The sequence below is a fragment of the Cervus elaphus genome, chromosome 31 (assembly GCF_910594005.1).
Source record: "Cervus elaphus chromosome 31, mCerEla1.1, whole genome shotgun sequence".
NCBI lineage: Eukaryota > Metazoa > Chordata > Mammalia > Artiodactyla > Cervidae > Cervus > Cervus elaphus.
Window position 1 is genome coordinate 54,777,798 of NC_057845.1, and position 18,080 is coordinate 54,795,877.

General features: G+C 36.8%; 1 protein-coding gene across 1 annotated transcript in view; it reads right to left on the reverse strand.

The window, feature by feature from the left end:
* SLC9C1 (solute carrier family 9 member C1) overlaps nucleotides 1–18,080 on the reverse strand; it is a 107,932-nt gene that overhangs the window by 50,053 nt on the left and 39,799 nt on the right. The window contains exons 11-15 of the mRNA XM_043892874.1: nucleotides 16,192–16,366; nucleotides 8,404–8,485; nucleotides 6,280–6,446; nucleotides 3,455–3,580; nucleotides 1,307–1,404 (exon numbers count right to left, since the gene is read on the reverse strand). Coding sequence (XP_043748809.1) covers nucleotides 1,307–1,404; nucleotides 3,455–3,580; nucleotides 6,280–6,446; nucleotides 8,404–8,485; nucleotides 16,192–16,366 — 648 coding nt within the window. The remainder of the gene's footprint in view (nucleotides 1–1,306; nucleotides 1,405–3,454; nucleotides 3,581–6,279; nucleotides 6,447–8,403; nucleotides 8,486–16,191; nucleotides 16,367–18,080) is intronic.

Consider the following 18,080-nt stretch of genomic DNA (forward strand, 5'->3'; position numbering starts at 1 on the left):
AAGGTAGGTGGGGGCTCTTGTATCATATATGGAAATATAATGTGATAATGATTTGTATGGCTAGGCTTGAAATTAAAATTCTTAGGCTCTGACAATCTGTACTCACACTGCAATGGGAACACGCCCCAGTGTCTGGTTGCTTCTCTTCCCACACAGGGCTTTATCTCTCACTACTAAACCTCAAGCCCAAAGAATGCTGAAGAACTGATGCTTTCAACTGTGGTGCTAGAGATGCCTGAAAGTCCTTTGGACAGCAAGGAAATCAAACCAGTCAATCTTAAGGGAAATCAACCCTCAATACTCATTGGAAGGACTAACGCTGAAGTTGAAGGTCCAGTAGTTTGGTCACCTGATGCGAACAGCCAACTCATTGGAAAAGTCCCTAATGCTGGGAAAGATTGAGGGCAGAAGAAGAGGGCATCAGAAGATGAGATGGCTGAATGGCATCATCGATGCAATGGACATGAACTTGGGCAAACTTCAGGAGATGGTGAAGGACAGGGAGGCTTGGTGTGCTGCAGTCCATGGGGTTGCAAAGAGTTGGACAGTACTGGGTGACTGAACAATGACAAACGTCGAGCCAGTGTATGTGAGCAGACACCAGCCTCCCTCATCTCGTAGGTTTTGAGGAGTGGACACCAAAGACCTGGTTTGCTTGTAAGATGATGACCTAAGGAAAAGGTCCAAGCAATCCTAGGACCAATTGAGCAGGGAATTTTGGCGTTCATGGTACCAGAAGAGAGATCCAGAACAAGAGGGTATGTCTGGGTTTGGGGTGGTCATTGCTGCAACCACACTGCAGTTTAGCTCTTCCCTCTGCCCAACCATGCATCCTTCATCCTTCCACAGGGGATGATCTGAGGGTACTCGCTAATACGCTGACTCAGGAACTCACTGCTGGCTGTGGAGGTTCACTTCTAAAGAAATCAACATAAATATGTCAAGAGAGGGTGTGCATTGGGAAGATGTGCCTGGAGGGTTGAAGGAAGTCTTTGACTTCAGCTAGGTGTCTAAAAGAAGAGTGGTTTACCACAGCTTAGCTTTAGGAGGGGGGCGAAAGGAGAAAGAGAAGGTATCAGTCAGAAGGAGCAGCTTGTTCAAATGCACAGAGGTGTGTGAATGAGTGGAGCAGGTCTGGGAAACTGGAAGCAGATGACTTGGCCTACTGGTGGAATGGAGAACAGGCAGTGGCTCAGATGCATCATACTGGATGATCTCAGGTTACCAGACAAAAGCGGAAACTCACTCGCACAATTTCCTAAGTGCAGTGGCTTAGGATAAAGCTTTCTCTTGAAATCGTACTTACTCTACCGTCTTCTCTCCAAAGCTTCCTGCTGCCCCTACCAGCACCTGGACTGCGCTCTGGGACAGAGTCTCACTCCCGTATTGTCTCTGGTAGCTCGCCTAAAAGGAATGTTGAATCAAATCGTTATATAATGTGGATCAGAGTGACAACTTATGGAAAAATAACCCATGAGAGAGAAGTTAAAACCCAAAAATAACTTAGTATCTTTATTAAAAAAAATTTGTTTCAGTGGAGTCTAGACCATGAGGTCAGTGCAAAAGGTACATCTGAGTTTTGTGTGGAGTGAAACAGATTATGCAAGAAACTAGGTTCTTGTAGATGTTAATTATGTTTTCAAAATAAGTGGAGTTCTGTGGCCAAATAAGCATGGAACTGCTGCAAACTACCCCCACCTTAGAAGTTCATAATACATATTTGAATTTTGCAACAGCTTTATGATGAAGGTATTCAAATCTGTATTTGATAGATGAGAAAGATGAAAATCCTCAAGGAGTTAAGTAGTTTTCTCAAGACCACATTAGAAGCTCAGTTCTTTCTGAACTGAAAGCCTGTCCTCCCTTCCTCCAACCACATCGTGCTCTCTGCTTTGCCACTGTCTTGCCACGCTATGCTCCCCCTTCAAACGCACAGTAGTGGAGGAGATATTGCTCCCATTAACCTGAACTGGCTGAGATTTAAACAAAGAACTCTCAAAGGTCTGAAAACTATAATAGCCAATTAATACTGTTGGGAGCAATGAATATTAGAATGGGGATTGCAGAAATCAAATCAAACCAAGATACACATGAAAATACATCTAGTACAAAGAAGGACTAAAAATGTACAAGGTGAGATGAAGATCTGGAGAATAGAACAGAGAGATTCAATGCACTTTGAAAATAAGACTTCTGGATTAAGACCTAACAACACAAAATCAATGAGGATATAATAGTAGAAATAGGGAAAAAATTAAAGGGAATAAATCAAAAAGATACAGAAAGCATGTATTATAGAAAATATAGGATATCATGGGAGGAGGAATTTAAGAGGTCATTTGGATAGCTAGTTTCTCCTTCTACAGATGGGGAAAATAAAGAAAAAAGAATAAGTTCTGAGCCACATATTGTATTAATAATGAAAGCAAGACACAAAATAGAGTCTCCCACATTGATTTTAAGGGTTCCTGAATACTATATTTTCCTCAAAATAAAACACCTTCTGCTTAAGCTAATTTGAGTGGATTTTTTTTACCTTTTCTTTTTGCAGTGAAACAGATTCCTAAGACAATGCCAAACTTCCCTTTACCTTTGTAAACCATCTATTAAACTGTGCAGGTGAGCATAACCAAGATGTATTAAACAAGGGAGAAATTTTTCAGTATAATTTTAGCTAATAACTTAATTTTTTAGTATAGTACTGGCACAAAAAAACAGACAAGTAAATCAATGAAACAGGTAGAGAGCCCAGAAATAAACCCATGCACCTATGGTCAATTAATCTATGACAAAGGAAGCAAGACTGGGGAAAAGACAGTGTCTCTAAATAAGAGGTGCTAGGGAATCTGGACAGCTCTATGTTGAAGGATGAGATGAGAACATTTTCTCACACCCTAGATAAAATACAAAAATAAACTCAAAATTAAAGGCCTAAATGTAAGACTGGAAACCACAGAACTCCTAGAAGAAAACACAGGCAGAATACTCTTTGACATAAATTGTAGCAACATTTTGGGAGCTCTGTCTTCAAAGGCAAAAACAAAAATAAACAAATGGGACCTAATTTAAACTTAAAAGCTTTTGCATAGCAAAGGAAACCATTGACAAAATGAAAAAAATCTACTGAATGGAAAAAAATTTGAAAGTGATATAAACAACAGGCCAATAATTTTAAAAAATGGGTACAGCATCTAAACATATATATTATCTAGGGTGAAACAGATCACCAGCCCAGGGTGGATGCATGAGACAAGTGCTCGGGCCTGGTGCACTGGGAAGACCCAGAAGAATCGGGTGGAGAGGGAGGTGGGAGGGGGGGATCGGGATGGGGAACACATGTAAATCCATGGCTGATTCATGTCAATGTATGACAAAAACCACTACAATATTGTAAAGTAATTAGCCTCCAACTAATAAAAATAAATGGAAAAAAAATAGATAATAAAATACTAACTATTTGTGTTGACAAGAGACGTCTATTGGCCAACTCCATTGCTTCAATGTTAAGGTTATCATCTATTTCCTTGTTACAGTGTAGACATTTCACTTTTTGATGTTCTTTTGTTTCTCCTTGGCCCAACTAAATAAAATACAGATCAAAACCAAAAAATAGTACATGAACATTAATGTATTGTTTAGCATAAACCTCAAGCAATTCACATACCAGTTTGGTTTAAGAACTCACAGAAAATCTGCTAGATACTTTAAAATGTTCAGATGAGTTTTGCACTTACACAGTCATCTAGAAGGCAAAATAATTGCCAGTTTGTTGGGGAAAGAATTACATCATATCTTTACCTTTGAATGGCATTGGTAAAAGTTTACAAAAACTACTGCATTTTTGATTACACCTTAAACCACTGGTTCTGAAAGTGTGGTACCCCAGCACTGTACCATCACCTGGGTATTGCTAGAAAGGCACATTCTCAAAGCCTGCTACAGATCTGATGAATCAGAAACTGTCCTGTATTTTATAAACACATTTCATGATTCTGCTACAGCTAAAGTATGACAACACTTGAAACTAACCACTTACAGTAGAATAAAAAGTGAACATGGCTGTTAGGAGATGGGAATATGGATACCTCCATTTTGTAGATGAGAAAAGTTGAAGCTTAGATAAAATACAAGTTTTATAAAAGATCACAAAGCTATTTATTAAGTAACAAAACTAGGATATGAACCCAGATTTTCTGAGTCCAAGGCCAACATTCTATCTGTAATACTAAAATATCTCTCATGTCTGCATCATAAAGAAGAGAATGTAGTTGTTTATTTATCTGCCTTCTGAAACAGATCAAGTACCAGAGTTTGACCTTAACTTTGAGTTTGCATTAGAATTAGCTGGGTAAATGGATTAAAAATACATATTCCTCAGACCAACTGCATCAGAACCTCCTGGATAGAGGTTGGGAAATCAAGGCTGTGTGCTCTGTCGCTACAGTTATATCTGACTCTTTGTGAGCCCATGGATTGTAGCCCTCCAGGCTCATCTGTCCATGGGATTTCCCAGGCAAGAACACTGGAGTAGGCTGCCATTCCCTTCTCCAGGGGATCTTCCTGACCAGGGGTTGAACTGGAGTCTCCTGCATTGGCAGGTGGTCTCCTGCATTGCAGGCAGATTCATTATTGCTGAACCAGCAGGGATTCCATATTTTGAATAAGCTTTCCAGGTGGTTCAAATGCAGCCAGGTTAGCAAAAGGCCAGAGTTAGATATTGAGAACTACTATGAAAAAATCCTTAGATTTGACTTGGCACTTTTCTTAACCAGAAATCCTATCAATATTCCTGCAAACATAGGACTTGATTCTGGGCCTCCATCTGAAGCCTCAAACACCTCTTGCAGGATATAAAATGGAGTTTTGCAAATCCTATCTCATAGCAACCAATTATGTCTACACTCTTAGCAGTTGTCCCCTTATATTGTGTGATGCAGAAAAACACTGCAATGAAAATTGGACATGATAGGCAATGACAAACCAGAAAAAACAATGGGCAGATCATAGGACAACTTTTATTATTTCTCCAGCAGTCATGACTGCTGATGAATTATGTTCTCATATATGAATAAGAAGTCTGACCATGGAGATTCTGAAGTATGTCTCAGAAGCAGGAGGTGATATTTCACTATATCTAATCTTATGATACTAGCTTTTAATTCTGTTTTATGATAAAAAGTAACAGTAACCATAAACCAAGGCTTAACAAGTACTTCAATATATAATAGCCTAAATAAATACTGAATATGCTGTCCATCCTCAGTCTAGCAAAAAAAAAACACCTGTTTTCTAAAGCTTACTCTCTTCTTTTTATACTCTTTTAAAAGTAGCTCTCATACACTATTCTTTCTTTTGAATTTACAATATCCAGTTCAGTTCAGTTCAGTCACTCAGCCATGTCTGACTCTTTGCAACCCCATGGACTGCAGCACGCCAGGCTTCCCTGTCCATTACCAACACCCAGAGCTTGCTCAAACTCATGTCCATTGAGTTAGTGATGCCATCCAGCCATCTCATCCTCTGTCTGACTCTTCTCCTCCTATCTTCAATCTTTCCCAGCATCAGGGGCTTTTCAAATGAGTCAGTTCTTCACATCATGTGGCCAAAGTATTGGAGCTTCAGCTTCAGCATCATTCCTTCTAATGAATATTCAGGACTGATTTCCTTTAGGATTGACTGGTTTGATCTCCTTACAGTCCAGGGGACTCTCAAGAGTCTTCTCCAACGCCACAGTTCAAAAGCATCAAATCTTTGGTGTTCAGCTTTCTTTATAGTCCAACTCTCACATCCATACATGACTACTGGGAAAACAATAGACATTTGCGATATACTCAAAGTGTGTGTTGGGGTGGGGGGGGTCTTCCTTGCTAGCTCAGACAGTAAAGAATCTGCCTGCCAGGAGACCCAGGTTCGATCCTTGGGTAGGGAAGATCCCACGGAGAAGGGAATGGCTACCTATTCCCATATTCTTGCCTGGAGAATCCCATGGACAGAGGAGCCTGGTAGGCTACAGTCTATGTGGTTGCAAAGAGTTGGACATGACTGAGCAATTAACACTCATTTTTCACTTTCATATACCCAAAAGGGTTGTCACTTCTACTTTGTCTCACAGTGATCACAAAATTCCCTAAGAATTGTGAATTAATATTTATAACATTTATACTTAAGATGAATCATATCCACTTTGAAGGAATAAGCAAAAGATATTTTCTGTTAATAATAACAAAATTTTGTTTTGGAATAAACAGAAGTAATACTTAAAAAATATTACTTGCTTACTGCATATGGGTTTTGAAGTATAATTGCTTTCTCAACTATGTTCCAATCTGCATTAGCAAGATCTTTGTCAAATTTGAGTGCAGAGGCTACAGATTTGGTTAGTTCTTGAAAGTGTTGAAATGTATAATACAGTGATTTATACTTTGTTGATGTGACATCACGAAGACCTTTGATAAAAAGAACACATTTTATAAATATTGGACATCATTTTGATAGTATGTACAGAATATATGCACATATACACAAATAAATTTGTAGGAGATACATATGTAGGAGGTATAGATATACATATATGTACACAGAAATATATGCACTTATATATATTTCCTATGTATATGTAAGATCATATATATATTTGATGTACATTTATTTACCTCCAGATATATATAGTTGACCTTTGAACAATATGGGATTCAGGGATGTCAACCCTCCATGCAGTTGAAAATCTGCATATAGCTTTGCAGTTGTCCCTCCATATCTGTGGTTCTGCATCCTCAGTTTCAATAAACTGAGGTTTGTGTTGTACTGAAGTACATATGAAAAAAATTCACATCCACTTATAAGTGGACTGACATAGCTCAAATTCATTTTGATCAAGGATCAGTGGTTATATATATATATATATATATATATATATATGAGATATATATATATATATGAGGTATATATATATATACCTCATAAAGGTTTGAAGGACTCTTACTATCAAACACAGATTTCCTTTTTTTTCAACATAGAAGTTTCTTCAAAAAGCAATAATATTCCATGAGCAAATGTTCACTTTTCTCAGTGCAAGTAAACAGACGCTCTACAATAAGAATTTTAGGTTTATTTAGCTACTAAGTAGAACATCTGATGGGCTTCCCTGGTGGCTCAGTGATAAAGAATCTGCTTGCAATGCAGAAGATGTGGGTTCGACCCCTCGGCTGGGGAGATCCCCTGGAGAAAGAAATGGTGACCCATTCCACTATTCTTGCCTGGGAAATCCCATGGACAGGATCTGATACTCTGCAAAATGTTACCTCTTTAATCTGTTCTTCTCATTTTACTATGTCAAGGCCCAGAAAAGAAAAAAGTAAATGGTAAAAAGGATATGGCTACAAACATGAGAATGAAGATTCAATATTACCCATAAAGATGAAATTTAAGATTGGTTAAGAAAATGCCATATGAATGAAACAGAAAGGGTGCTAGAGCAGTTAAGAGTAAAGTGGATTAAAAACATTAGAGGAATGTACTTTTAGTTTGTTAACTGCCATTACTGAGTTGTGTGATCTTAGACAAGAACTTTTAACTCTTTAGATTTCAATTTTTCGGTTGTTAAAAAGTAGGAGATGGAAGCAGTCATACTGCATAGAGCAGGTGCCTCCTAAAGCTGGTGTTTCTGCTCCTGCTCTCTTCATAGGCCCCAGTCAGCTATCCAGAGTCGTCTTTTTAAGGACCTTATTCATAAAATTACACCTACTTGCTTAAAACCAACCAAGAAATCCATTTACCTCTTAGAATAAAATCTTAAAATTCAAGGTCTTTCATGATCTAGCTCTTTCCCTACCTCTCCCATCTGGACTTCCTCCACTATTGACATAGTTCTCAAAGGTTCCAGCACCTTACCTTCTTTTCTTGAACACGCTTGGTTTCTAACCTCCTCAGGAACCTACTGCATGTTGTATTTCTACTTTCTTCACATGTGGTTTGAGCACTGTCGTGCACCAGTGACACTCTGATATTACCTTATTTGACTTGTTTAGAGTCTGTCTCTCCTCTCTCCAATTTAGCTTCGACAATTCAGACTTGCCTGTCTTCATAATGCATCACTATCAGCTAGAATAGTGTCTGCATATAAGAGGCTCTTAATAAAAAGTTTGTTGAATAATTAAATAGACATTGTATTATTTCACTTAAACTGGACTAATGTAAATAGGTAATCTTATTTATAAGATTATTGCTTATTGGCTTAATGAACTTATTGGCCTTAATGATTCATGTGACTTTATATTGAGATCCAATTTCCTTTTCAATTAGATACTTTTGATTTGTATTTATATAGCTTTCTTCTTCATTATTAGCAAGTCTTTAGTATATTTGGAATATTTTTCTCTTTACTCAGGAATTAGCAGGGCTTACCAAGTTTAGTAACTGCCATTGGCAAAATAAATCTATTGATAATCAAGGTAATTAAGGATACTGACACTCCATGAAATAATATCTGGAATAGAAAAACAAACCAAAGTAAGTTTTCATCATAATTTCATATAATATACTCTATATTTACCAGTGTAAATTAAGCTAAGTTGTACTATGTCAATATTTGGGAAACATAACGACTTGCTTTGACAAGTATTTATATACTTATAAAGACATTAGGAAAAAAATTTGTTCTTAATTTCGATTTCTGAGCTTCTTGTGTCCTGGGAATAGCCCTGTAGTTTATCAATTCTCGTGTACCACTTACACTTCTATGTACATAGCCACACAGTTCTCTGTTCAACATTACCAGCACATCTGTGTTAAATAATTCTCTCCACCTAGAAGAAACAACACACGGCCTTGGTATGTTTGTTCTACCACATACTTTGCCTCTCTGGTATCCCGTCATTACCAGAAAAAAAGGTGAAAGTGAAGCTGCTCAGTCCTGTCTGACTCTTTGCAACTCCATGGACCATACAATCCATGGAATTCTTCAGGCCAGAATGCTGGAGTTGACAACCTTTCCTTTCTCCAGGGGGGTCTTCCCAACCCAGGGATCGAACCCAGGGCTCCCACGTTGCAGGTGGATTCTCTACCAGCGTTACCAGAAGGGAGGAGCAGTTGATTCCTTTGGTGTCACTTTTTTTTTCCTCCTCGTATATCTCAAGTTATCTCCACAGACAGATGAAGAAACACTTCTCAGTCTGATATTACATATTTCCATCGATTTATGGAATTCTAACTTCAGGAATTTATTTTAAACTCTTAGCCAGTCCTCTATTCTTTGGCTACAGATCGAAATTAGAGACAGAATGTGACACACACCAGAGGCTTTCACGGCTGCACACTCGGATCACTTGAGAAATTCTAAATACTGGTGCATAGGACGCTCTCACTGAATATTCTAATTTAATTCCTCAAGGGGGCCACCCCTGCACTGGTCATTAGGAAAACCAAGGTGTGATCTACACAGAGTGAAATGTACTTGTGCATCTGATAAGTTTTGACAGTGCATACACCCATATTACCCTCAATCCTTTCAAGATGTATGATATTCTCATATCCTCTAAATTTCCCCAGTGCTGCTCCAATCAATCCTCACCAGACAAGAGACAACTACTGTTTCTATTTCTATAGATGGGATATGCCAATTCTAAAATCTTCATTTAAACTGAATATTATGTTTCTCAATGTAGTTTTAATTTGCATTTCCCTAGAGTAATGATGTTGAACATTTTAATATGCTTAGTGGTATATACATTTCCTTTTGAAACACTTGTTCAACTCTTTTGCCTGTTTTAAAAATTGGGTTGCTTTTTTGTTACAAAATTGTAGACATTTTGAAAATTATATTCTGGAGAGAAGTACGTTGTCGTATAGATGGACAACAGACACATGAACAGAAACTCAATATTGCCAGTTATTAGAGAAATGCAAATTGAAACCACAGTGACATATCACCTCACACCAGTCAGAATATCATAGTTAAAAAGTCTATGAATAATAAATGCTGGAAAGAGTGTGGAGAAACAGGAATTCTCCTACATGGTTGGTGGGAATATATCAATAAATTGACGAGTCCACAATGGAGAACAGTATGGAGATTTCTTAAAAAGCTGAAAACTGAGCTACCATATGATTCTGCAATCCCATTCCTGGATATATATCTGGAGAAAACTCAAATTCAAAAATACTTGTGCCCCAGCGTTCACTGCAGCACTATGTATGACAGCCAACATATGGAACCAACCTAAATGCCCATTGGCAGATAAATGGATAAAGAAAATGGGGTACATACATATGGTGGAATATTACTCAGCCATAAGAATGAATGAAATAACACCATGTGCATTAACATGGGTAGACCTAGAGATTAACATACTAAGTGAAATAAATCAAAGACAAATATCATATGATATCACTTGTATGTGGAATCTAAAAAAACTACAGAAAATGTGCATATCAGATATATGATATATGTTATTATGAATACTTCCTCTCAGTTTGTGACCACCTTCCTTATCCATTTCAAAAGTTATCTTTTGATGAGCAAACATTTTTAAAGTTGAGAACTCCAATTATTACTGTTTTTGGTTTTAAAACCTTTTGTCTATTCCAAGGCTGCAAAGGTATTCTCTTGTTTTCTTCCAGAAGTTTTAGAGTTTTTCATTTTATTTAAGACTCTGATCCATCTCCAATCAGTTTTACATATGGTGTGAAGTAAAAAATAAAAGATTCTGCTTTTATTTATCTTATAACTGGAAGTTTGTACCTTTAGACTGCCTTTATCCATTTCCTCTATCTCCACTTATCATCTATGGAAATCACTAATATGTTCTCTCATTCTATGAGTTCAGTTTTTTTAGATTTTACAAACACTTTTTTGAATGTTAAACTAAAATTATGGACATATTTTTGAATGAATACTTAACCATAATGTCTTATACTTCTTATATATTTAAAATTAATTGGCTATATATTTTTTAAGAATTTTTGCATCATGTTTATTCAGTGGTTTAATCAGTTTTTTGTTTGTAATTCTCGTTGTTGGTATTTAGTATCACACTGGGCTGGCCACATAAAATAAGAAAGTGTTTCATCATTCTCTATTTTATGAGAGAGTTTGTTTAGAATTGTTATCATTTATTCATTAAATGTTTGGAAGAATTCACCAGTCAAGCCGTCTTGGCTTCTAGCTTATGAGAAAGTTTTAATTTATATATATAATTTCTTTAACACATAGAGGACTATTCAGAGTTTATATTTTCTTTTGTGTCAGTTTAGGTACATTGTGTTTTTTGAGGAATTTAACCACTTTCACCTTAGGTGTTCAATTGTTTGGACAAAAGTTATGCATAGTTTTTATTTATTACTCCTTTAATTGCTGTATAACTTATAGTCATGGTCTTTTTCATTACTGATATCAATCATTTGTTTCCTCTTTCTTTCTCCCTCTTTTGTTCTTTTTTAATGTTTAACATTTTAAGATAGTTGTAGATTCACATACAGTCTTAAGAAATAGGTCCTGTGTAATATTTAGCCAGTTGCCCCCAAAGGTATCACAATCAGGATATTGACAATGACACAGTCATTGACACAGTCAAGATACAGAACTGTTCATAAGTATTCCTCATGTTGCCTTTTATAGTCACTTTTATTTCCCTCCTGTCCTCATTTCTTTATTCCTGGCAACCACTAATTCGTTCAGTTCAGTCACATCCGACTTTTTGCAACCCATGGACTGCAGCATGCCAGGCTTCCCTGTCCATGAACTCCCGGAGCTTGCTCAAACTCATGTCCATTGAATTGGTGATGCCATCCAATCATCTCATCCTCTGTCGTCCCCTTCTCCTCCTTCCTTCAGTCTTTCTCAGCATCAGGGTCTTTTCCAATGAGTCAGTTCTTCACATCAAGTAGCCAAAGTATTGGCGCTTCAGCTTCAGCATCAGTCCTTCCAATGAATATTCAGGACTGATTTTCTTTTGGATTGACTGGTTTGATCTCCTTACAGTCCAGGGGACTCTCAAGAGTCTTCTCCAACCCCACAATTCAAAAGCATAAATTCTTTGGTGCTCAGCTTTCTTTATAGTCCAACTCTCACATCCATACATGACCACTGGAAAAACCATAGCTTTGACTAGATGGACCTTTGTTGGCAAAGTAATGTCTCTGCTTTTTAATATGCTGTCTAGGTAGGTCATAGCTTTTCTTCCAAGGAGCAATCATCTTTTAATTTCATGGCTGCAGTCACCATCTGCAGTAATTTTGGAGTCCAATAAAATAAAGTCTGTCACAGTTTCCATTGTTTCCCCATCTATATGCCATGAAGTGGTGGAACCGGATGCCATGATCTTGGTTTTTTGAATGTTGAATTTTAAGCCAACTTTTTCACTCTCCTCTTTCACTTTCATCAAGGGGCTCTTTAGTTCCTATTCTAATCACTAATCTGTTCTCAATTTCTATATCTTTGTCTGGCAACTGCTCATCTGTTCTCAATTTCTACATTTTCATAAGAATGTTATACAATTCAAATCATGAAGTATGTATTCTGTTTTGAATAATTCTCTGGAGATTTATCAAAGTTGTTGCTTTTATTAATAGTTTGTTCCTTTTTACTGCTGAGTAGCATTCCAAAGTAAAGTTGTACAAACCTACTAAAGGACATCTGAATTGTTTCCAGATGTCTGGTTATTATAAATACAGCTACTATAAAAATTCACATACAGGTGTGTTAGACATAGATCTCCAGGCTAAATCCCCAGGAGAACAATTGCTGTATGGTAGTTGCATGTGTAACTGCCAAATTATTTTTGATTGGAGGGTAATTGCTTTAGAATGCTGTGTTGCTTGCCAAGTTCTTTCCCGGAGTGACTGTACTATGTGATACTCCTACTAGCATCTGGGAGTGGGCAGTTTCTCTGCATCCTTACCAACATTTGGTGTCATCACCATATTTTATTTTAGGCTTTCTGATAGATGATATCTTTCTGTTTTCTCAGTTTGCATGTCTCCAGTGGCTAATGACATTGACCACCTTTTTTATTTTTATTTGTCATCTGTATATCCCTTTCAGTGAAATGTCTCTTTCTGTATTCTATGTGTTGTACTGTTAAAAGTTTTCAATTTTGAAGAAGTGTAATTTCTTCTATTATTTTTTTCTTTTCTGGATTATGCTCTTGGTATCTTTGTGTTATGATAGGTCCTAAAGGTTTTACCCCAAGCTTAAAAAAAGTTTTCTGGTTTTACACTTTATATTTAATTCTGTGATCCACTTTGAACTAATTTTTATAGAAGAAGTGAGGCTTAGGTCAAGGTTCTTCTCTCTCTCTCTTTTTTTTTTGTACATGAATGTCCCATTCTTCAGCGTCATTTTTAAGACATCATCTATTTAATTACTTTTGCATATTTATCAAAAACTGTTGGTGATATTTGTTTGAATCTGAGTTCTCTATCCTGTTCCATGCTTCTCTCTCTCTCTGGCAATACTACACAATCTCCATGGCTGTAATCATACCTTAAAACTGGGTATACTGATTCTTACCACTTATTTTTCTCTTTCAAAATTGTTTCTGTTATTTTAGTTCCTTTGCTTTTTATTACTGAATGATTGTACATGGTATTGTGTCTTTAATTTTTGATTCCTTGAATCAATTGCTAGTATATAGAAATACACTTGATTTTATACTTATATCTTGAGATCATACTGAATTCACTTATTAGTTCCAGGAAGGTTTTTTCCCCCTTCTTTTTGAAGACCCTTGGAATTTTCTATATAGATAATCATACTATCTTCAGTAGGAATAGTTTTATCTCTTCCTTTTGAATATTCTTGTTTTTTTTTTCTCCTTTTTTGTCTTATGGAGCAAGCTAGAATTTTCATCATGATGCTTAGTAAAAAGGATGAGGGTCGGGACTCTTGATTGTTCATAAATTAATTGAGACATTCTTGGATTGTTCCCAGTTATAAGGAGAAAGCATCTTTCACTATTAATTATAATGCTACTTGCGGATTTTTTTTGTAGATGTTCTTTATCTACTTTAGGAAATTCCCTCTTATTTCTACTATTTGAGAGGTTTATCATAAATGGATATTGGTTTTTATTTGCTAAGTGATTTTTCTTCATCAGTTGATATGATTCTATAAATGTCAATTAGATCCTGTTGGTTGATGGTGTTGTTTAGTTCTTCCATATCCTTGATAATTTTTTTAGTAGTTCTAGCTTCCCTCATGGCTCAGTGGTAAAGACTTTGCCTGCCAATGTAGGAGATGTGGAATTAGGTTGGGAAGATCCGTTAGAGAGGGAAATGGCAACCCATTTCAGTATTCTTGCCTGGGAAATCCCATGGACAGAGGAATTTGGTGGGCTACAGCCAATGGAGTTACAAAAGAGTCAGAAACCACTTAGTGACTAAACAAAACAAAAAAAAAATACTTCATTAAACAAATTATGGAAAGGAGTGTTAAAGTCTCCAACTGTAGTTTGTCTATTTCTCCTCTTAGCTCTCCATTTTTGCTTCATATATTCTATACACTTGTTTGGAACATATTCAATTCAGTCACTGAACTTGTGAGTAGTAGAGACAGGATTAAGTTAATAATTTAAGCTTTCATTGTAGTGCCTCTTTTTGAGTATTAATAAATTAGCTGTAGGAGTCACCAAATTGAATTAAAGAAGGACTGCTAATTTCTTCTCAACTAGTTAACACTACTGAAACATCCCTCAAAATGATTTGATTGACCAAAGTTTTATTTCAAAAGATGTCTACATGACATTATCGTCATTGTTATCAGAACTCAGATTTACTGTACACTTACTAGATACTAAACAATGTGTTAAGCTTCTTATGTATATTTTTAATTTCTCATAATAACTCTTTGAGACAGTAGAGAGAGTAAGATAGCCAGATAGACTTGGCTCTTACCAGTTTGTGAATGCTGATTATTACATTTTCAGGAAGTTTATAGGCTGACTTATGTTTTGTTGGTGCCAATGATTATGGAACAGAAATTTGGCAAACACTCCCCCTTTCCAACACTCCCCTGTTATATACCTACTAGCAAACCATTGGTATTATTGCGGACTGCTTTGGAATGAGGGAACAGACACACAGAGGCAGGGGGTGGGGGTCGGAATTAAATAACTTGTGGATGACCACACAATAAATAGCAATTAAAATTTTCAGAACCCAGATCCAAGTGCAATGTTCATCATTACACTGGTCAGGACGTATGATGATGACACTGATTTTGATTATCCAGACAAAGTGGAAATTAGTTAAAAAGAAAGAGGGGTGTGAATGTATTGGTTGCACAGTGGTGTCCGACTCTTTGTGATCCCATGAATCGGGGCCCGCCAGGCTCATCTGTCCATGGGATTTTCCAGGCAAGAATACTGGAGTGGGTTGCCATTCCCTTCTCTAGGGGATGGACTCTTTACCATCTGAGCCACTAGGGAAGACTGAAAAGAAAGAGGAGGTTGGTAATATTAGATACTTTGGTTTTTAAAGCAGTCTTTGAATATTTAGTTTTTTTAAAATCTTGATTATTATTCACTTAGATACATAATAATAACCTTGACATGGTTCCCTTTACTCTTAGAAGTTATGTTAAGAAAAAACTCACAATGGAAGTGTTAGATGTGTTGTGATGTCTACATAGAATATTTCTTAAAGAGTTCCTTGAAATTATCTTATTTTGAGATGTGGTAAATGGATAGTCATACACTTTATGTTCTATTGGGCAGAATTTGGGGGTTCTATCTTAGGAGATAACTTCCCTTCATAATTAAAATGTTTTGGTTTCTAGCACTACTAAATGTGGTTTCATAAAGTTACAGAAGGCAATACAACCATTCATAAATAGGTTTCTGCTTTTAAGTAGGTATTAGGAGTAAATTAAAAAAGAATTTTTTCATTTAATGTACTCATTTGTTGAGTACATACTCTGTATCAGGTACTATTTTAAATGATTTATAAATTTTAATTCCCTTAACTTTCACAATAACCCTAATTTTTAGGAGTGTGATGAAGGAGTTTAAAGATATGTAAGCTGGAATGAGGAAGAGGAAAGTTGCCAGCTGCTTTTCTCCTCCCAAGTTTCCCCATCATAGCTAAATCAATACCACAGTCCAAGTGGGGTTGAGCGATCTACTACAAAAGCATATTTTAGTACACAGAAACAGTTTTCATAAAACATTCAAATAGAAAAACTACATCTTTCTTTACTTGAGATTTCTCCCTCTCAGATCCAAGAGAGTTTTCAAAGTAGGCAAGCAGAAGAGCCAAGTTTATATTAGGAGTCCCTTTCATTTCACTCCAGGCCATTATGAATGCCCAGCGCCAGCTGAAACCATGACCAAGTCGAGACAAAAGAGGGCTCAGTAACAGAAAGACCAGAAGTCTAAAAGGCAAAACAGATTTTAAAAAGTTATTTTTGTCATAGAAATTTCTTTCCATCTCATGCTATACTACTCCAATCTATTCCCTGTGAAATTGCCAACTCTCAGAAGAATGAGGCATCTTTGACACACCTTTGGCATTGCAGCAAAGGAAGGCAGAAGGGCATCCCATGCAGAAACATGCCAAGGGAATGGGATTATTCTTTCTTTCTTTCTGTTAGCTAAGCAGTAGAAAAGTTCCACATCACCCGTGCTTCTTCAGGTAGAAAAGAAAGTGCTAGAAACTTCTATAGATCTACTCTACTCTGGATCCCAGAAACAAATAAAAACAAATTTAATAAATGGGAGAGAAAACAATGCTCTCTCTTTTTCTTTGTAGATTTTAATCATACTGAATTTACACAGTATCAGTTAATTCATTTCTATTTCTTCTTTCAGTCACAGATAATTCTTATATTTTACACTAATTGTATCTGATAATTTGGGACGAATCTCCATTTACTTGGCACTGGCTGACTTAATGTTGTTATTTAGTCCCTAAGTCATGTTGGACTCTTTTGCAGCCCCATGGACTATAGCCAGCTAGGCTCCTCTGTCCATGGAATTCTCCAGGCGAGACTGGAGTGTGTTGCCATTTCCTTCTCCAGGGGATCTTCCTGACCAAGGGATCAAGCCTACATCTCCTGCATTGACAGGCAGATTCTTTACCACTGAGCAACCAGGGAAGCCCAGCTTAGTGATGAGTCCAACCTAAGTTTCCTAGAATGCTAACAATTTGGCTAATAGTATTGTTATAGTGGTTTTCCTCTTCTATATTATCTCCTTTTCAGTTACATAAACAGACTGCTTTCTGAAAGCCTTTTAACATTGGAAAAGAGGCCACAAAACTTATTTAGGCTAACATGACATTTACAAGGAGGACTTCCTTATGATTTTCATTCTTATTTATTTATTTAGACATGAGATAATTTTATTTTCATCTTTTATGAATCAAAGCTAGAAAAATGGTAGCTTGGTCTTCAACACTTTATCTTAGTGAAAAGTAGCAACACAGCAGAATACCAGAAGCGCAAGATCACTGGACAGAGCAGGTAAATGATATGAAATAATAGTGAATAGTCATTTAAGAGGGAAGAAAGGCTATTGTTCTTTTTTTTAATTGGAGTATAGTTGATTTACAATGCTGTGTTAGCTTTAGGTATTCAGCGAAGTGAATCAGTTATACACATACAAATATCGCCCTCTTTCTGATTCTCTCCCGTACAGGCCGCTACATGGTTCTGAGCACAGTCCCCTGGGCTCTTCAGCAGGTCTTTGTCACGTGCCTATTTTACATCTGGGGCGGTAGTTTAGTCGCTAAGTCATGTCCCGCTCTTGTGACCCCAGGACTGCAGCCCACCAGACTCCTCTGTCCATGGGGTTTCCCAGGCAAGAACACTGGCGTGGGTTGCCATTTCTTTCTCCAGGGGATCTTCCCAACCCAGGGATCAAACCTGGGCCTTCTTCATTGCAAGCAGTGTGTATATGTCAATCCTGGTCTCCCAATTTGTCCCACTCTGATTTTTAAAAAGCTATTTCCAACTATACTTTATTAATACAAATTATCTGTCATAAAATATTGAACAAATAAAACAAGTTAACATTTTAATTTATAATAGGTGTCTAACTTCATGAAACCTCATAGAATAAAAAACAATACAAAACTCTGGAGGAAAT